This window comes from Leptonotus elevatus, chromosome 9 (genome assembly GCF_054856555.1).
Source record: "Leptonotus elevatus isolate MCC_2025b chromosome 9, RoL_Lele_1.0, whole genome shotgun sequence".
Lineage (NCBI taxonomy): Eukaryota > Metazoa > Chordata > Actinopteri > Syngnathiformes > Syngnathidae > Leptonotus > Leptonotus elevatus.
The window spans coordinates 25,008,160-25,029,198 of NC_141247.1; the positions used below are offsets into that span (position 1 = coordinate 25,008,160).

The following is a 21,039-nucleotide window of genomic DNA, read 5'->3' on the forward strand; positions in this document are numbered from 1 at the left end:
GTTTGGATTTTTGAACCATGACAATTCATTTGAAAAATAATATTATTTGATTAATCTTTTAATTTATCTTGCTAAGTTTTATATTCAGAAATGTAAATGTGTAAAGTCGAAACCTATTTTTTTTTCTTTTTTTGAAAGAGATGGATGCATATTTACGGTTCATCTCTACTTCCAAAAATAAGAAGACTATCAAGACCTTAAATTTGTGTTCTCATTTTGGTGTTTTTAATATTTCTTAGTTTAAGACCCCTGGGCATATTTTTTAGTTTAATTTATTTATTTATTTTATTTATTGTTACTATGAGATTGTTGTGTACTGTGATGATGTTTGTTTGCTTGATGTTTTCCATGTTTGGCTTGTGATTTCAATTTGTTAAATAAACTGACGTATGGTCTCGTGTACTGAGAGAACAAACTGTCAAATTGTGTTTTATCCTTAAGGTGGCACCAAACACACGGTTTTTGCCCCCAATTCAAGCTTTAAACAAACATGTATTACAATGTAAAAAAAATAATGACCAGGACATGTACACAGCATTTGTAGACACCGGTTTGTACAATTTATCAGCAAAAAAAAAAAAAAAAAAAAAAAGTTGATTAAGTGTTGAGTTTCTGAGAAAACACAAAAAAGATGACGCACAAAACTGAGGCATCAACTAAACAATTAAACATTGCATATTTCACACCAAAATGTTCAACTAAGCTTTACAATAAATCTCCACCAGCCTAAAGCTAACATAATGCCAAACACCATAGACGGGCTAATTGAAACTAGCATTGATGTTAAGGTCATTCGAAGCCTCCTCAACTCAACTTTATTTACACAGCATCTTAAGACAACCATTGCTGTGTACAAAATGCTGTACAAGGAGTAAAATTCAAGTCCTTCAAACAACTCCTGCTTAAAAGCATACATGCAGGAAGAAGTATTTGACAGTTCAACGAACAAGATGCAAGGCATGCCTGCTTCAATACAAAACTGTTCAACCGAACCACATACTCTGCTAGCTTAATGCTAACATAACATAACAAACTATTCATGGCATTAAAAAGGAGACAGATGCACTTTGCGTGCCAATCTCAAATCAAGAAACCTCACAAAAACTCAAGTTGATCTTCCAATACCTCACCGCCATACGACTCCAAACGTCGATGCTAAAATATACATGACAAAAACTAAACATCCAAACTTGAAATCAAACTCATGTTACTCACCGGGCCTTTGCTTCTTTGGTCCTGCCTGTCTTTGTTGTAAGCTAACTGTAGCACTCACTCACACATGCCACTCAAATGTTATTTTCCAGGTTGAACCGAACCATCCAGCAAAGTCTCATTACGTCCAGTTTTTTTTTTAAATATATATATTTTTTTCATCATGTCCTTCTTCTCTCAGCTCAGTCAATTGCACGTCATTATGGGTCTTACTTGACTAGCTCTGATTAACCAATCAGAGAACAGAAAAATGGTGACATCACTAACCCTTCGCGAGGGCGGAGAGTTGTCAATATGAATTTGTCATGCGTTCTGTCGGTATCCTGTGCACCCATATGTTTTGTATTGCATTATTTTATATTGTTCATGTACATTGTTATACTGTAATCGTTATTGTTCATGTACTTTATTGCAAATAAAGCATTACAAAAAAGTTGTCCATTTAAAAACCATTTGGATAAATACTTTCTGCATCTGCTGCTGGATATAGGAAAGTTGTCAAATCCTGAAATGTGTTTATGTTTTAAGTGTTTCTTTTTTTTTTAAGACCCCTGTTTTTTTTTATTATATATTTTCTTCTTCTTTGTATACTTTTGACAGATTGTTAAAAAAAATGTTTTTAAAGTTCTGAATCTGAAATCTGATTATTTACGATTGGTTAAAAAACAAAACAAACAAACAAACAAACCGCCAATTCTTTAGCCTCCGTGCGTGTTTTTAGGTGATAAACAATTTACTTTCCCTGGACGTTGTGCATGGAGGTACGCTTCCCCCTTGTGTTCACTACTGACATTGCAGCTGAAGTGAAATCCAATGCCTCGAAAAGCCACCAGAGGGCAGCAGCGCGTCGACAAGAACTTAAACTGTAACTAAACTACAAACTAAAAACAAAAATGTCGTCGTCTTTTGTCGTTGTTGTTGTTTTTCGGTGTCGTGTCCAGGATTGCCTGTCGACACAAGTGACAGCTTTATAGGGATTTTTATTTTCCACTCCAATGTGGAGAAACAACACAAACGAGCCTCACACTTAATAAATATCTTTCTATTAAACGCCTGGCACTCAATAAATGTCCTTCTATTAAAAAAAAAATAATAATAAAGACACGCGTCAAAGAGGAAAAGTGCTGTCTGTCAGTGGACACTTGTAAATATTTTGTAGGCAATAAAGCGACATGGTCAAACATTTATGAGCCAATTAGTCACCTGACAAATGAATGAGCCCTTGCAACAAACCAAATGATTTTCAAACCATTTGAAAGTCGTCCACGTGGCTCGTTTTGCATGCTGGATTTTGGGCGAGGATTTGCCATGACGATCCTGTCGCTCTCATGGGGGGGGGGGGGGGTGCATGAGTGGTGGAGGGGGGCGGGGGGTGTCTTCATCCTTGTAACCGGAATTAGCTGTGAAGTGCGACCTTGAGGTGTGAACGTAGCGCACGGTTCAAGGGAGGGGGTGGGCAAAAAAAGGAGGTGTGCTGGGGGGGGGGGGGGGGGACTGGGGGGGCTCTCCCATACTTTGCACCTCGTTTGCATGTGAATATGAGAGCAAATATTGGAAGCGTGGAACTTGCAAACGCGCACATCCAGTTCGTTAAAGAGGACATTTCGCGGCAATCTTCTTATCAGATGAAAACTTTCGGCTCCCGACCCTGACTCAGTCTTTTCGTAACACTTTTCACAGTGAGGACGCACAAAGTGCTTCACAATCAAACACACGAACACGCCATTTTAAAGTTAAGAGAAGAAAGCACATATGTTAGCCTATATGTATATTTTGAACTTTTTGGGGGGGAAAGAAGGTATGTATTATTATATAAATGTATTATTTTCTTTATTTTCACTAATACGAAGTGTATCCATGTCGATAAACAACTAAATACAAGTGAAAATTAAGCTTATGTACCAACGTACATTCTAAAAACAGTTGGATCAAAAACGATGTGTCAAAAATGAACCGATCCTCCACTTGAGCCTATTTGACCAAAAGTAAAGAAATGAGTCTTTTAGGGTAAAACAACTCATAAATATTGGTCAGATCCTGTACTCGAGTCAAAAAATGGGGTCATTTTGTATAAAACAACCCAGAAAGTTGGGTCAAATTGACCCATAAAGTGGATCGGTCCATTTTTTTTATCCATAATTGGATTACCTTTGACCCGACTGTTTTTTGAGTGTCTAATAAATAATATTCAAAGTTTGGGGTCACTTAAGAAACGTCCTTATTTATTTGAAAGGAAAACACCTTTTAGCCTGCATACCCTAATGTTCTTTATTTGAGAAAAAAATAATTTTCCAAAACAATTTAAAAAAAAAATAGTTAAAAAAGTATATAAATGTTGGGGTAACATTAGAAGTAGGCCTATCCGTATTTTTTCAAAATATATTAAATAAATCAGACCGAGTCACTGAAAAAAAAAGCCTTTAAAAAAAATAATAATAAAAAACGGTATGTTTTCATGATTTGGGTGATGACGAACTTTTATTTATTTGTTCATTTCTGTGTGCACAATTTTTGTGGCCTGTGCGTTGGCGCCTTTCATCTTAATGAATGAATTTTGGGAGGAGGCCCACTGTCACCTGATGACGATGTGTGTGTGTGTGTGTGTGTTTGGGGAGGGTGCGAGATGGGTGCGGGGGGCGGGGGGGGGGGTCACTTTCATTTGGATGCAAATGCGCCACGGAGTTGACGTCAAGGCGGCTGGCTTGCATGCAGACTTTTAGTGGCATCTTGTCAAGCAGCCGCAAGCACATCATGTGCATGAGAACGCCGGCAAACTGCACGGACTACAATTAACAACAAAAAACGAGGGGGGCCCCCCCCCATTTCGGACCACTACTTTCACGAGGATTCCCTTCTTTTTCCAGCCCATTCCAAGCATGCGCCCGTAGACTCGTTCCCTGTCCAAGCTTCGTCCTGCAGCAGCGCGAGCCAAAGCCATGTATGTGGGCTACCTCCTGGATAAAGACAGCGGCATGTACCACCAAGGCCCCGTGCGGCGCTCCAGCATCAGCCTGCCCCCCCAAAACTTCGTGTCGTCGCCGCAGTACCCCGACTTCAGCGGATACCATCACGTCCCCAACGTGGACTCGCACGGCCACGGCCAGGCGGCGGGCGGCTGGGGGGGCCCGTCGGCGTACGGAGCCTCCCGGGAGGACTGGGGGGCCTACGGCATGGTGCCCCCCAACCCGCTGCAGGCCGCCCCCGTCAACAACTCGTCGCCGGCGCAGGTGTCCTACTGCTCGCCCGAGTACGGCCACATGCACCCGCCGCCCGCCTCCGCCCTCTTGCAGCCGCCGCCGCCGCCGCCCACCACGGACGACGGGAGCGGCGGCGGCGGCGGCGCGGGTGCGAGTGGCGGCGGCGGCGGCGGCGGCGGCGGGAGCGCGCACTTGTCGCCCGACCGAGAAAGGCGCAACTCGTACCAGTGGATGAGCAAAACCGCGCAGTCCTCCTCCACAGGTGAGAACCTCACAAAACAAATCATTCCATCAGTAAAGGACTGCAGGGATTGCAAAAAGTACGCGCCACAAAAAGGCCTGCAGGGATCAAATTAATATGACAGCATTTTCAAATCTCTTTCGTGTACTTATAATACGGCAAAGAACCGTATGGTTTCTAAAAGTTATTTCCGACGCAGGTTGCCATATTTGGTTCCACACCGATGTATTCATTTATTATTATTATTATTATAAAATTGTGTAGCCAATAAGTGACACCATAATAGCTCACAGAACCATATTGTTTTTTTAAGTTTTAAGTTTTTTAACTTTTCAAAAGGATTTAATAACAGGGTGTAACCTTGCCTTAATAACCATAGTTGGTTACTAAAAAAAAAAGAAAAAAGCAATGTCTTTTAAAGAGTGTATTGTACATTCTTAACATGGCGAAGTCTTATATTTGGTTCCCAAAAGGGATTTTCCCCTCTTATAACAAATTTTATTTTCTAATGTGCTCTTCAAAGTGATTTTTTTTCTCTTAAATAATAATAAAAGAGTGTACCTTGCCCCTTTAGACCAAGGAACCATATTTGGTTATTAAAAGTCATTGAGGCCCATTAAAAGAGTGTTTTACACTACAAAAGTGCATGCTGTTTATTTTATTAACGTTTTGTCATGTTCCCTTGTTGAAGAGTATTTTGTAATCTTATGGCACAAAGATCCATTTTTGGTTCCCAAAAGTCTCCTTCCTCTTATTTAACATGTATTTGACATTCTTAATATGATGAAAGCGCATGTAGGCTATGACACCATTAGTAGACTAAGGACGCAGATTTGGTATAACTAAATAATTTATTAAAATGCACTCTTATTAAAGAGTGATTTCACACCCATAAAAGGACATGAGAATGATCTGACCCTTCTAAAAGGGTGTCTTTTAATGAAGTCAAGAACCATATTTGGTTCCTAAAAGTTATTTTCTCCTTAAAAATATACAATGTATTTTGAGAACTGAACTTTAAAACGAGACGAAGCCATTTTTGGTTGTTGTGCATTTTTCCATCCTTAAAGGCCAAGGACGCATGCTGCTGCATGAAAAATGGCCTTATTAAACCGTGTACGGCCATAATAGGACAAGGAACCACATTTGGTTATTGAAAGTTATTTCCCATATCAAATAGTGCATCCATTTTTGCTTTTGCTCCATGAATTTTCTCTTGATAAAAATATATTTAATTCTCTGAAAGAGACTCAGCAACCATATTTGGTTTCCAAAGGTTATTTTCCTTCTATGGCAGAGTGTATTTTTACACCACATATTATATATATATATATATATATATATATATTTTTTTTTCAATTTTACTTTATTTTGTTACCCTTGAAACTCTTAAAAGGACAAGGAAAAATAATATATCACCCTTTCAAAAACACATTTTTACTTACTTGAAAAGACAACAAACCATATTGTGTGTATTTGATTCTTCACAATGATTTTGTCTATTTAAAGAGTGAATTCCCAGCCAGTCATGGGTTTAAAACAATTTTTTTTGCTCCCTGGCTGGTAGTTTTCCTCAATAAAAGGGCATCTTTGTCAATATTTTTATGTCATTGAATAGTGTCTTTGTAAATTCTTAAAAGGGCAAGGAGTCATACAGTAGTGGGTTCCTAAAATTCATTTGTCAATGTTAGTAAGCCCACATTCCATATTGGACTCCCTTTAAGCTCAAGGCCCAAATTGCTCCAAGGATACAAACGTGCTGAAATAAATCAACTAGTGAACATTAACTGTACACATAAACGCATGACTAATTAGCATTGCTAACAACAAACATCAATCAAAAAGCTATTTGCAAGAAAATGATGACTCATGAAATTGTTTACTGCAGGAGCTCTATCTATCAGTTGGGCAACCAAATCATGCAAAATGTTCATCTTTTTTTGAAGCGACAAAACCAGTTTTTTGTTTCTTCATCAAAAATGATCAATGAAAACGTATCTTAAGTACTAATCTAATAATAACAGTAATCTAAATTTTTAAAATGACTAAATCAACACGTTATCTCACATTCAATGGTTGATTTTGTGTGTCTTTTTCTATTATTTATTATTTTTGCCTGAATTTTCTACCATTTTAAATGACTTGCAAGACTGTAATAAACGACTATCGGTAAAAAAAAAAAATTAAAAAGTAATTAATGACACAATTTGACATGTTAGTTGTGGATTTATTAATCTGGTATAAAAAAAAGACTATAACTACAAACTATTATAATTATGTATTTATTTTATTGGAAGAGTAGTTGGTTAGAATGAAATGAAATTACATTTTAAATATAAAACCAATCATTATTGTATTATTGAAATAAACGATTTTTAGATAATTAATGTGTTTTTTAAACTTGTTTTTATGTATCCATCTTATTCCATTATTGGTTAATTCATATATTGCAAATAAATAAAAAAATTAAGACAGCTTCCAGTATTATAAATAATTTGACATGCATTTTATTGGATTAAATAATTGGTTTGAATAAATTATGATTAAATGTATTTTTTATATATATTTAGTTTGAGTCACTATTTTTTTTTAAATAGAATGAATTTTTATTATCAAAATTAACTCTTTTACATAGTTTAAGTTCGTTTTTACTATTTATTGTGAATATTAAAAAAAAATTGGTTTGAATTGGTTGTAATGAAATAAATAAATAAAATGGCCATAAACAATTTGAATGGTCATAATGTTATTAAAATGACCTATTCCCCACGCTCTTTTATTTTTTATTTTTTTTTATAATTGCATGTAGCCTACTTGTTTTGTTTTTTCAACCTCGTCATCGAATGACTTTTCGTTGTAAGAATCCAATGTGGCCCTTGAGCACCCAAAAGTTTGCTGGCCTGATCTCTTCTGAAAAGCTCAATGAACGAATCCGAGGCCCGCGACCGACGTGTCTTTTACCTTGACGAAGAGAAGACGGAGACAAAAAAAAAAAAGGGGGGGGGGGGGAGAGGAAAGAAGGCGCGGAGCCGCGCGGCGTCCATGCGTGGCAAGTCACGTGACTTGCTTTCGTGTTTGCTGTCCGCGCGCGTGTGCGCGTCAATCATATCGTGTGGCGGTGCGGCTGCTCGTCGACACCTCGCCTCACTTTTGATATGCAGATGCGGTCGCGTTTCCTCTCTCCGGGTCAGAGCGGGATGCTTCTTGCACCTGTGCAGCGCATTTTTTTTTTTCCTGTGGTCGACGTTGTAAAAATACTGTGAAAGCGTCAGTATGTTTCAACCGCCTCATCTTATTTCACATACGCCACAAATCCATGGACGCCGAGTGGCGAGTTGTGTCAATTGGAATCAAGGATCATTTCATTCAACTTATAGTTCAACTTACTGTACAAAGCGTTTGCGGCAACAACAACAAATGCCAACAATGTGTCAGTGTTAAATTTTGGCACAAATTTGAGCGAGATTCATGCCAGCTGATGCACATGATTTGCTTTTGTGGGCCACATAAAATGAGGTGGCGGGCCAGATGTGGCCCCCCGGTGTTGAGTTTGACACAGGTCAGTTAAATGAATGGGGGCATAACATGAAAGGCAATTCATTTGAATAAATCATTACTGTAAGGAAAACGGGACTTTTATTTTCAATTCGTTATTTTACTCTCTTCCAAGTGTAAATATTAGCCTACTCTAAAACGGATTCTATTCGGTCCCACTCTAAAAAGAGTCAAATTTACTGTGCGCAATTTAATATTCTTGGGCAGCAAATTGCTATTTTTTTTGCGCATGATGTCACTTTTATTGTGTGTATTATTGTTTTGTTTTAGCGTTAATCTGGGTTCTTAAAAATAATCATCATTTTGACTGCTCCACCCTCCCTCTCGCGCAATGGACTCGCCCATCGTCTCACGGCAGACTTGAGTCAGGAAAACCAAAATAACTTGTTGGTGCGGTTGTGGAGGAAATTAAGCCATAGATGCGCTGCATTTATTCAAAAAGTTTGCACCAAAGAAATGCTAAATACGATTATTATTATTATTAAAACGTTTTTTACCATCACAAGTCAGGTTTCCATCCAATTTCAGTTTCAAACATTTTGTGAAAATGCGCAAAACGGACATGCGACTTCTGCCCGTTTCCATCCGTTCTTCTTTTGCAAATATGGAGAGGGGACTCCGCCGCTGTAGGTGGCGCTATACACCGTAGAGATCACCAGTATTTTAAAAGAAGAAGACGACCAGGAAGTGACTGCGCCGTGCGATGACGTCGTATGAGTTTTCTTTTGAAATTCTTGATAAACCGTAGCGTTTCTTTGCTGTTTTCCGCCTTAAATTGTATTCATATTCGCTTCTTTAATTCATTCCAAAAATATTTCAGTTTCGTCATCCCCCCCAAACCTTACTTTATCCTCCACCGTTGCTTTAGGACTACAAATGTACGTGTGACGTAATATCCGGTCAAAACGTGTGACGTGTATCCGGTCTTGTCAGCGTTAATTTGCCAAATCCGCCCCCTCCAAGCGTAAAAAGTTTTTTTTTTGCGAATTTTGGGCCCTTTTTCTCGAATGACCAGTGTTGCCATTCAGTTTTATTTTTGCATTTCTTGAAAATTCCAATAAAAATGGGTGGATGGAAACCCCGCCGCCGACTGGTTTCATCTGCTGGCTTGTTTTGCATGTGCGCGTGTGCGCGTGTGTGCGTGTGCTGCAAAGTTGAAAAATCCCGGCAAGTGACTTGGCAGGTCCACATCAAAGCGCACCACATTTGCATATGTGAAGAGCAAAGAGCAAAGATGCGGATTTGATGCTGGCAGCTGATAGGGCCGGTCCAGGCATGCCCAAGGCCGGCAGCCGCTTTCCAGTCCGACCGGGCCCGGCGGCTCGCGTCTGCGCGCTCGCTTTCAAGCACGGAACAAAACCCAAGTCAAAAGCCAACTTTACAATTGTGAAGAATTCCAAAAATGTGCCGAGTAGATATGGTTTGAATCATTGGAGTATGCAAAGTAGCATCGGCTCTGATTGGCTGTTAGCAAGCAAAAGCATGAGACACAGCAAAGTCGTGCAAAATCAAATCAAATTGTCATTCTTGAGTCAACGAAGCTCAGTCTGGCCATGCTCCCAGTTAGCTGCATGCTAGCATAGCATATCCTTGATTCAGTCAAATTTTCGTGAGAATCGAAACACCTCAGATAGCAACTTCCAGTGAGCTTGAATTCCGAATCGTCCGCTTTATGTACCAGCATTTACCGATGGAGCTATAAAGCTTCGTTAGCGGTGGTTCACAATGTTGACGCTAGCCAGTGCGGTGCGCGCTGCGATGCTAACCTCAGCGAACGTGTTTTTCCTTGCCGTATGAGTATAAAGCGTAATTGCGCATCCACTACAGTAGGTGGCCTCGCTGCAATATGATTGGCTGCCGTGTGGCGAGAAGGATAGGACGCACACAGCTAGCTTTTCAACAACTGTTCCACCACTTAATACTTAATATATGACATATGAAAGTTGTTGTGAAGTGAAATTGACATCATTTCCGCCACGCAACTCGTGTAAATGTAGCGTTTGTGAATGGCAGCTACGTGATAAGCGCAAGTGCATGTTTTTGTTTTCCATGTGTCCGGCCGGCGAAGGGAAGACAAGGACGAAGGAGAAGTACCGAGTGGTGTACACGGACCACCAGCGGCTGGAGCTGGAGAAGGAATTCCACTTCAACCGATACATCACCATCAGGAGGAAAGCCGAGCTGGCCGTCAACCTCGGCCTGTCCGAGAGACAGGTGGAACACACCGCATATTTATTGGCTTATGATTGGATTTCATCTCCAATAAGCAGTCGAACATTTCTGGTTATATTATAATAATAAGGGTTTTATTGCCTTGATAAACATTTTTTTTTAAATGATTATTGTGAATAACAAAATATATAACATCCAGGTTTATTTCAATGTATACATTTTTTTCCCTATATATATATTTAAGGTTAAAATTTTGACATAAGATACATGCCATTATGTACATTATAGATGACGCACTGCATTACAGTGAATAAATTTTTTTATTCAAAAGATATATTTTTAACACAATTTTCATACAAGTTAGCAATAAGACCTTTTATTCATTTATTTAGACTGTACTATATTTGTATGTTCTTCTTGAAAAGAGTTAATGAAATAAAAATACAAATTAAATATACAAAATAAAATAAAATGATATTAAAAAATTAAAATAATAAACTATAACAAGACAGAACATACAAAATAAAGATTATTACAATTAAATCATATAAAATAAAAATTACAGTTAGAATATAAAATACAATCAATTAAAATAAGATTTAAAAAAATTTTTTTTTAATAAATACAAGTGTCAAATAAAATGGTAAAAAAAATAATGTAAAACTAAAAATAATTATTAAATAATCAAACAAAAATAAAAATAAAATGCAGAAAATATAAGATTAAGTGAAAAAGGAAAATATGATATATATTTTTTCTCTCCAAAAAAGTAGAGAAACTCAAACAACCAACTAAGACAAACCTAAAATGATATCCGTGTGTGTCTGTTGGCCGCAGGTAAAGATCTGGTTCCAGAACCGGCGCGCCAAGGAGCGCAAGCTGATTAAGAAGAAGATGGGCCAGTCAGACGGCAGCGGGGGCTCCGTGCACAGCGACCCGGGTTCCGTCAGCCCCTTGCCTGTTCCGGGCTCGCTCAGTCCCACGGACATCCACGGCGCCCTGTACCCTACATCCCACACTCACCCTCACCCTCACCCTCAACCTCACCCTCACACTCACCCTCACCCTCACCCTCACCCTCATTCCCATCCTCACCCGCACCCGCACACCCACCCTCACCCTCACCCTCAGCCCCCTCCAGCACAGGCCATGAGCACGTTGCCGTCCATCAGGAATATACAGCAAGTGACTGTGAGCCAGTAATGTGGCACCAAACACGCGCAACCAAACGGAGCACTCCGACACGCTGCAGCAGAACTCTTCACACAGCATACTTGGCTTTTTTTTAATTTTTTTACAATAGTTCCATTAACTTAGGAGGTGGAGGAGGAACGGGGAAAGGGGTTTGGGGGGTTCCAACTTCCAAAGTTTGACATTGTGAATTTTAACGAGATATAAATGTTTTCTGGATGTGATGTCTTTGTGAATAAAAAAAAGCAACTCAGGGAATAATCATGTGAAATTTTGAAGTGTAAAAAAAAAAAAATGTGGATGACAATAGTATAGAATGGTGTTTTTATGTCAATGTTAACAATGTATATAAAATACTTTTTTCGCAGAATTTGTGGAGTTGATCCATTTAAAAAGAATCATATTTAAAATGGGGTAAATTGTTACAGAATTTTGTAATTGACTGTGTATTTTTGATTTTTTTTGCATTAGTTAAATATAAACACATAATAAACAAGAGATCTTCTAAATACATATATATTTTGAAGTAATTATTTTAAAAGTAAAATGTATATATATATATATATATATATATATATATAATATATATAAATGTAATCCAATAATTTTTTCAATGCGCAATATTACCATTACCACCAATGAAAATGACTTATTCAAACTTTAATACTTGGCACTATATATTTCTTGAAAATATCCTGGTCCCGATGGGTATTCTGTGGAATTTTATAAAACAGTTTTCTGCCGTGCTTGCTCCATTTCTAATTGAAATAGCTTCTCAGAATTTGAAACAGGATTTATAAAGGAGAAGCACTCTTTCTTAAATTTTAATATACTTTACAATTTTTAAGTAATGAGATGGAGGGAACCACTGGTCTCGAAGAGCAATTGACTTTATGCGTGGATTTGTGTGTTTGTCCGATGTGGAGGACGAGATTTGCTCCTGACTCATGAAGCCAGTTTTTTGGCCAAGTTTGTTTTTTTGTGCTCATAGCGACGTGTTTGCATTTAGATCTGAATATTAGACAAGATACTTGAGTTGCGGCAGCCCAGCTATGCAACAGGTTCCCATCAAAAGCAGTGCATGGATATTTAAAAGAAATCAGAACTTGCTCATTTTGAAAAAAAAAAAAAAACATTCATGAGGTCTACTTTTGCTATTAAAACAGAATGACTGAAAAAGAGAGACGGAAAAAAATAAGCTTACCTATGAAATATTACTCCTGGTTGTGATTGTACAGCGTTGCATACGCAATGTGCAAGCCTCCTTTTTTGGGGGGGTTTTCGTCACATGCAGCTCTTGGGTGGCAGGCAAACTCCTTTTTGCACAAATAACATAAATCCACACTTTTACCAAGGCTTCCATCAGGTAGTTGAAAAGGAAATTGGACTCCCATCAGTCCTAGCGACACACTTTTATCTGATTTCCTGTTTTGGTAGCCGCATGGTTAGCTGAGCTCTGACGTGTGCGTCGGTGTGGCGTAGCGGTAAATCACAACACCAACAAAGGTTCCCTGCTTGTGTTTACATATATATATATATTATATATTTTTAAATACATATACATTTGGTGTCTTTTTAAATGCAGCAGAGGCCTGCATTTAGTAGACTGTTTAATCATTAAATCAGTTAAGTTGACGTTTTGGGGGTTATTTCTGTGACATGAGTGATGTGAAATATGTGCGCAGCTAACAAATTAGGCCCAGTTAAGTCAATTGCATCGTGCACCTTGCAAGCCCCACATAATAAATGTGTTCAAGAAATATTCATCATTCTAAATGGAGTGCTTGGGTCAAGAGGGTCAAAGTACTTGGGATTATTTATGAGAGCGCCTCTGTCTTTTCATTCAAACATGACCAGCAGTTTTGAGGAAAACAAAGATGTAGCCTTAGCAAGCTCTTCTACATTCATGAAAAACAGGAAATGTTTTTATTCTTCATATTGCCTCATTTCATTTATATTTTTCATCTGAATTTCCTATGAATATTTTTTTTCAAATATCAATTTGTAACAAAGAAAATCGATATTTTGTGTCAAGTGATACAAAAAAATCCACTAGATCCATCTGGATTATACAACAACAAAAACTCTTGTCATTGAACAAATATCATGATTTGAATGTTAAATGTTCACTCATCTCGTCTGCCTGACCTTCTCCCCTGCGTGCTCGCTCTCGCGCTCGTACGTGCAAGCGTGCGCGCGCGTCTCCGTGAGTGACGTCACGTCTCGCTGCCCCAACATGGCGGACTTTGATACCATTTACGAGTTAGAAGAAGACGACGAAGACGAGCGTGTCGTCATCGAGGAGCGCTTATCCAGATACTGCCCGGATCCCGTTGTGATGCGCGGCGCCGGACACATCACAGTGTGCGTTTTTTCCCTTTTCCGTGTCTTTGTCTTTGTCTATGTCTCGTCAAGGTGTCGTGTTTTGTTGCTGTCACTTTTGCGTCTGGTGGTTTGTGTAGCCGCTAGGTAGCTAACTAGCCCACTCGGAGAAGCAAAAATGTCCCTCGGGGTGTTGTTAGGACACGAAGCGAGCGTCTCCAGCACCTGGCGTCACTATGGCAACCGTTAACTTTTGACGCTGTTGTACGGTGCGGTCTAGCCGGCCGAGGACGTTGTCGTCAGCGGGTGACGTACGGTGACGTTAGCAGCCGAGCTCACCGACACGTCACGTAAACTCGTTTCACTTGGACGTCAATTTGACGTTATAAAGTCGCGTACGTTGATAAAACGTCGCCCCGTCGTTTGTTGTGACGTCATCGGTTGCGACCTCAACTGCCATCGCTGTAGAAGCCGACCATAACAAAGGTGTCAAAACAAGTTTCTTTTTACTGATTCAATAGCGTTTTTATTTATTTTAAAGGAGTTTTCTTCAATGGACTTATTTTTTAAATTGTAAGGGCATTTTTTCCTTTGTTGTATAGGATTTTTACATTTTGGAATTCTATTTTAGATTTCAAAGAAAATCTTGAATGGAATTATGTTTTGCATAGTAATTTTAAAAATGTGATTACATTTTTAAATTAGAGGATTAAAAAATGTCATTACTGAGAAATATTTCTTGCATGCTAATAGAATTGGAAATATTGATTATTTTATAAGATATTTAGCTTTAGGTGTTTATGTATTCAATGACTTATTTTGCAAAACGCTAGTAATAATATATTTTGAATATACCATTTTTATGTCTTATTTTATAGAACGTTCTTTAATTGTATTCATATTTTTAATTTATATTTGTATAATGTACAAATATACATATGTATGTTTGTATTTATATGCCATTTTTATTCATTTAATTACATTCATTTAATAATACTTAATATAAAATATTCTTTGAGTTCTTATTTATTTAATGATATTGTGTAAGATATTATTAAATAATGTACTTTAATATTATTTTTTAAATTTCATGTCTTATTTTGTAGAATGTTGTATGCATTTAATGGATTTGGTTTATATTTATATAATAGACATTTTATTTAACGACTCATTGTAGAGAACATTATTGATCTTTTGATTTGTTTAATGACTATTTTCGTATAATTATTTTTAGATGGAACTTGTATTTAAAGGCATATTTATTGAATGGATTTCCGCCCCCATGACACTGGAGTGTATTGACAATTGTGGCCAGTGGATTTGTACATACAGTATTTAATTTTGTACTTTTTTTTTTATGCAGTGCGAAATGAACACTTATTTCTATATTCCTTTTTTTTTTCCATCATTTTCTCTTTATTATTTCTATATCGCTAATGTACGTTATCTCTCTGTGTTTGCAGGTTCGGGCTGAGCAACAGATTCGATAGCGAGTTCCCGTCCATTCTCACGGGAAAGGTACATTTGCACGTTTGGCGTTTTCTTGCACTTTCCACTCACTTCCAGTTGAACAATTAAAAGACTCAGCGCTTCTTTTGTCTTCCCCCATTCAAAATGTCCCCGCCAGCTGATTGGTCGCGTGCTCGCTGGCCCCATCAATGAGTAAGCCGCCGCCAGGGGGGGCCCCGGGTCCGTCCGCGGGGTCCGACTCCAGGTGACGAAATAATGCGAGGGCCAGAAGAAAAGGGAGCGCTTCCTGGGTCAGACGCAGGAGCACAAAAAGGCTGCAGGGCCGCGCGCGGGGCTGAGGGAAGTGCGGGGCAATAAAGCGCACCTCCGCCATTGTGAAGCCGGCCGACATGTGATGGACGAGCTCACAATTATGATGATTGAAGGGTGCGCATCAGGCCCTGCTGGGCTTTATTCCCAGCTCTTTGCTTGTTTGCAAAGAGACCTTTGCATCCTGTCATAAAAGATTACGACCCCCTTTTATGGCGTACAGACTCGGGGCCAGGAATGAGGATCCATTCAGCTCGGCGCTGGTTAGCACTCCCGCCTGCCCGCCCGCCCGCTCGCCTGCCGCAGCCACAGGCCGCACTTCTGCCGCTTATCTCGTCCTTTGAGGCCTTGGACACGCGCTCGCAAGGCCGGGGGACGACATTACGAGACCGCATCGACGCAGAAAATGTCTGACTTGCCGTTGCTGCTGAGATAATAAAAAATAGCCCTCAGAGAGTCTTGATACAGTCAACCTCCGTTATAGTGGCGTTCATCTTTCACACACACCCGCCATATTGTCGATTTTATGCAAAGTGTTTTGTTTTTCAACATTACAATGTATGTCTGCAATCACATCTGGGGTTGCGGATTTATATCTCGGAGAAGTCGATGGTTTTTCTAGATACATTTTTGGGGGACAGAAATTGCGTTTTTTCCTCAGATTTCAGTTGACTCAAACATCCGTCCAATCGATCAACATTTAATGCGTTCGAATTCCTCTCCCCTGAATCCTGAAAAGCGCCGAGGCGTCAAAATTTGGAAGTAAAACCCGCTGTTGGTTTGTTGGGCAGGTGGCGCCGGAGGAGTTCCGCACCAGCGTGGGTCGCGTCAACGCCTGCCTGAGGAAAAACGTGCCGGTCAACGTCAAGTGGCTGCTGTGCGGCTGTCTGTGCTGCTGCTGCACGGCCGGATGCAGCCTGTGGCCCGTCATATGTCTCAACAAGAGGGTCAGAGCACAAAGGCCGATACTCCGGCGCCACAAATAGCACTTTTCTTTCCGAGCTCATTGGTGTTCTCTCCTACCGCAGACAAGAAGGTCCATTCAGAAGCTGTTAGAATGGGAGAACAACAGATTGTACCACAAGGTAGATAACCTTCCTCCCTTTCCGTCTGTCTGGGAAATGTTGATGTGTGTGTGTGTGTGTGTGTGTGTGTGTGTGTGTGTGTGTGTGTGTGTGTGTGTGTGTGTGTGTGTGTGTGTGTGTGTGCGCGTGCGCGCATGGACATAAAAGAAGCCCTTCAGTATGTCTGGCCACAGTTTGACCTCACACACGCCAGACAGCCCTGCTATCTGTGTGTGTGCGTGCGTGTGTGTGTGTGTGTGTGTGCGTGTGATGGATGTATTGATCTGCTCTTTTCTGTCCAGCTGGGCCTGCACTGGAAGCTGAGCAAAAGAAAATGTGAGAGCAGCAACATGATGGAATACGTAAGTAGTCATGAGGCATATTCATCTTTTACTCCCAACTCAAAAATTGGGCCGATCCACTTCAGGGGTCAACTTTCTGGGTTGTTCTATACAAATGTTTGACCCAAGTAAAGGATCTGACCCAATATTTATAAGTTCTTTCACGCTGAAAGAACCAATTCTTGACTCAAAGTAGAGGCTCGGTCCATTTTTGACCCATAGTTGGGTTACTTTAGACCCAATTGTTTTTAGAGCGTGAGCTTAGCCATATGAGCAAAAAAGTCAAGCAGGCAAATGTCATCTGAAGGTGCTTTTCTATTGGCTGCTGCTAGATGACATCACTTCTATGTGACACACTTTCAAATGTCTTTATTCTGGTTAATGTATAAATATGCTGTACTTCAAATAACATTTAAAATCATCCCCAAAGGCTCACATGTATTAAATTAATTTCCAAAGACTAAAACAAAGGACATTTTCGATATAATTATAATTAGTTTGTTAATTTTGTAAACATAAAATGTAGTTTGTTAGTTTTTTTTTACAGCATTTTTGTCTTTTTTTAATTTTATGTCGTTAACAAAGTTGTTTGAGTTTGTTTTTTTCATTAGTTTTCATTAACTTAAAAAACCTTGCTCCCATCATAGTTATCTACATTTAATCCATTAACTTTTTATTTATTTAAATGTTTTATATATAAATACTGTGAAATTAGTTAAGTGCACACACGTGGTGCGCCGGTGCACACAAGCACTGGAAATTGAATATAAACTTTTCATGCCTTGCAACTCCATTTTGTGAAATATGAATTTAACGTCTCGAATTACAATTAACTGCTCCGGAATTAAAAGTAACGCAATTTGGTTGTTTGTGTGTGCGCAGGTGATTCTTATAGAATTCTTACCCAAGTATCCAATTTTGAGACCAGACTGAAGATGCTGCCTGCACCCCCTTTTTCCTCTTCAGTGCCTTGTCAAAATGGGAAAGAAAAAAATAATCTGGGAAAGAAAAAAAATAATCTCGTAACCAACCCCCCCCCAGTACAGCAGCTGTACGTGGAACTCTTGCCACATTGTCACTTTGCTTTTGAGCGCATTTTGCACAGCCAATGAGTAAACCCCCCCCCCCCCCGTTGCACTCCTGTTTCATTTCGGGGGTTAAAAACTGGTGAAAATGAATTTATACCCCCAGCAAAAGACGTTACGGCCTAATGTTTCTTATGTAGTTTATAACATGGAAAGTTTATTCAATGCTGCGCTGGCTTTTGTTTCAACCCTCGTCTTTTCCTTCCCTCTCTGTAAATACTGTTAACGTCAAATGTCCATTGTTTACATCATAGCGGTTTATTTGTTTGTCGTCGTTGCCAATGAATTGCTGTACTATAGTTTTTCGAGTTCGTACGGAACTGTTTACCTTGTAAGCCATACACAGCATATGTAGTTGAAGAGAACCTAATACGCGCGCGTCACAGTATTGAAGCTGTCATGTTTGCCAATAAGGGAGAATGGAACCCTTCATGTGTCATCATTTGGTTTTGTTCAGTTCACGGGTGTCAAAAGTCGGGCCCAGGGGCCCGGGTTGATCATCCCACTAATGCAAATCGTGTCATGTCTTTTTCTTTTTCTGAAATGGATGTTTGCATTTGAGCAGAAAATCTGTGCCGAAATGGAACGTCTTCGTGTTTTTCTTTTTTAACTTGCATTATTACACTAAATGCTTATTTTTGTAAGGGTTGCATTTCTGATCAGATTCGGCAAATTTCCGTTAAATTCCCAAGGGAATTAAACTAAGGATTTTGGAAATACTCCAAATGAGAAACTTTCCATGGATGAATTAGGGGTCATTTAAAGGAAATGTATTTTCCCGTAAGCGGGTATCTCTCCTTGCCCACAGGCGAGGGCATTGCACAAACTTAAAGTGGAAGTAAAAACAAAAAACAAAAAAACTTTGCAATAATATGTTGTCTGTATCTCACTATTCTAAACACGGCATTCTAATTAATACTGCGTTGGTGGCATAATTAAAAATGAACTCAAATCTGCTTTCTGCCATTTTAACACGATACTGCCCTCTAATAAAAGTGCCCTTGGGCTCGCATTGTAAATGTCATGGCTCACCTCTTTTCTAGGTTGGGCCACATTTAAGTCAAGAGTACCACTTGATTGGAATCTGCTTTCTAAGGTGCGAAAATATATCGAGGCAACGTTCAATTCAGTACATTTCTGGTTTATTCCCATAAATTCCTGTGGAAAGTTTCCAATGTTGACAAATCCCAGAATTTTGCAACCCAAGTTTTCAGTTGTGTCGACCCTCTGAGGAAGATGAGAACACGTTTTGACACCTTCGGTTATAGTTTGATCCCAACGATTCCTTTGTGTTCTTTTCTCCCATGTCTGCATCCATTTACACAAACTAGTGCCTCTCCCATAGTTGAACCACAGACCTGCAGGCTGAAATTGTGTCCTTTTACCATTTCTTCTCAATGTTTGCCCACATGACCACACCCACAACAAATAAGCAAATAAAACTCATTTGGACTTTTCATCTGTTGTTAATTGTCTCTGCTCCACAAAACGCACCTCGTCCAAATCTGGTTAGGCAGGCGCGGCGGTGGAATCGTTAACTTTTAACAAGACGGCCCGCAATTACTTAGACACGAGTGTAAAAGTCTAGTAGCAGCAGCATCAGTATTACTGGTCGCCGGAACCTCAAGAGTGAGGCAAGTCCCTTTTTTACGGTCCTTTGATAGTTTTCACCTCGTCTGTCCTGCAGCGCGACCCCCGTCAACAGCAAGAAGATAAGAAAGTCAAACATTCACTGTCATATAAACCCACGACGACATTTACAGGTAATGAACAGGTACATTATGAGATGGCACTTTCTGCTCATTTGGGACTGAACAGACGCAACATGAGGCCAGCAGGAGGCCTTGAGCGGTAGACGCTTCAGTCCACTAGGGGTCAGGATGTACAATATGTTGGACAATTATGCTGGACTGTTGCACAGCCAATACAAAGGAAGGGCGACAATTCAGTTCATGTCCTTGAAATCCAACTTAAAGTCAATGTACTAGTACACTTATTGCCCACCCTAGTCGTTTGTTCTAGTAGTGCTGAATTGTCTTTCAAGTGACGACAGAGCATACTAGCACATGGACCTTAATCCGGATATCTAATAAATGCTCAAAACTGGTTTTCCCAACTCGAGCCTACTCGTTTCTTCCACCTTACCTGCTAAGTATGCCGGTTAACCGACGAGTAAACTACTGAGCTGCACTAGTAACACTGCTAGGATGAACTAATAGGAATTTGTTACACACTAGTAGCATCCCTATCAAATATATAAAATACATTAATATAGTAATTAATATCTATTAATTAAAAAAAATCTATTAATTGATAAATAGCATTAAAAAAAATTTTTCCATCCCATTATCTAAAAACAGGATATTTATGATAGAAAATACACAAACATGGATTATGATTGAAATCCTGGTTTGGTTGGTAACATGTCAGAATATTAGTACAAATGTTGTTTTTATTTAAGATAAAAGATCATCTGTCTGCTTTCATGGAGGACAACACAAATCGGAATATTTATTGTTGAGAGGCCGAAATAAAAACAATTTGTGTGTGACAATTTTAAGTTAAATGAAAGATGTTAATGATGAATCTATTATCAAAATAGTTGTCGATTGCTCTTAATTGTTGCACCTCTACTTCCCCATTTAACGCGGTCTTGACATTTAGTCGATATCCTTGACACCCAGCTTTCAATTCCTAAAAAAAATATTACTATTAAGTGTTCTCTAAACTTTTATAACTATTTGTTACAGTTGCGCTTGACATATTGATGTTGCCGCTCCCCCCAAAAAACAAGAATTGAACCTGTCGATTCATTTTGAACTTCATTACATTTCTTCCCAGTTTACACAAAACAGAAGGATTTTGTTTCCTTCCTTGGCA

At 39.2% G+C, this 21,039-nt stretch overlaps 2 protein-coding genes across 4 annotated transcripts; both read left to right on the plus strand.

Moving 5' to 3' along the window:
• Positions 1 to 4,148: 4,148 nt before the first annotated feature.
• Positions 4,149 to 11,678, plus strand: cdx4 (caudal type homeobox 4). Of its 3 annotated transcripts, none has more exons than XM_086085293.1 (4): positions 4,149 to 4,671; positions 10,274 to 10,419; positions 11,215 to 11,416; positions 11,519 to 11,678. In XM_086085293.1, exons 1-4 carry the CDS (start codon positions 4,149 to 4,151, stop codon positions 11,578 to 11,580), a joined length of 933 nt encoding a protein of 310 aa, XP_085941419.1. In that variant the 3' UTR covers positions 11,581 to 11,678. The 3 variants fall into 3 exon arrangements, with proteins under 3 accessions (XP_085941419.1, XP_085941418.1, XP_085941417.1); XM_086085292.1 differs by having other exon boundaries at positions 11,215 to 11,381; positions 11,514 to 11,678; XM_086085291.1 differs by having other exon boundaries at positions 4,149 to 4,516; positions 4,595 to 4,671; positions 11,215 to 11,678.
• A 2,091-nt stretch (positions 11,679 to 13,769) lies between these two features.
• chic1 (cysteine-rich hydrophobic domain 1) lies at positions 13,770 to 19,616 on the plus strand. Its single transcript, XM_086084483.1, has 6 exons — positions 13,770 to 13,932; positions 15,354 to 15,408; positions 16,461 to 16,616; positions 16,698 to 16,754; positions 17,036 to 17,095; positions 17,957 to 19,616. Exons 1-6 carry the CDS (start codon positions 13,805 to 13,807, stop codon positions 18,005 to 18,007), a joined length of 507 nt encoding a protein of 168 aa, XP_085940609.1. The 5' UTR covers positions 13,770 to 13,804; the 3' UTR covers positions 18,008 to 19,616.
• The last annotated feature ends 1,423 nt before the right edge of the window (positions 19,617 to 21,039 follow it).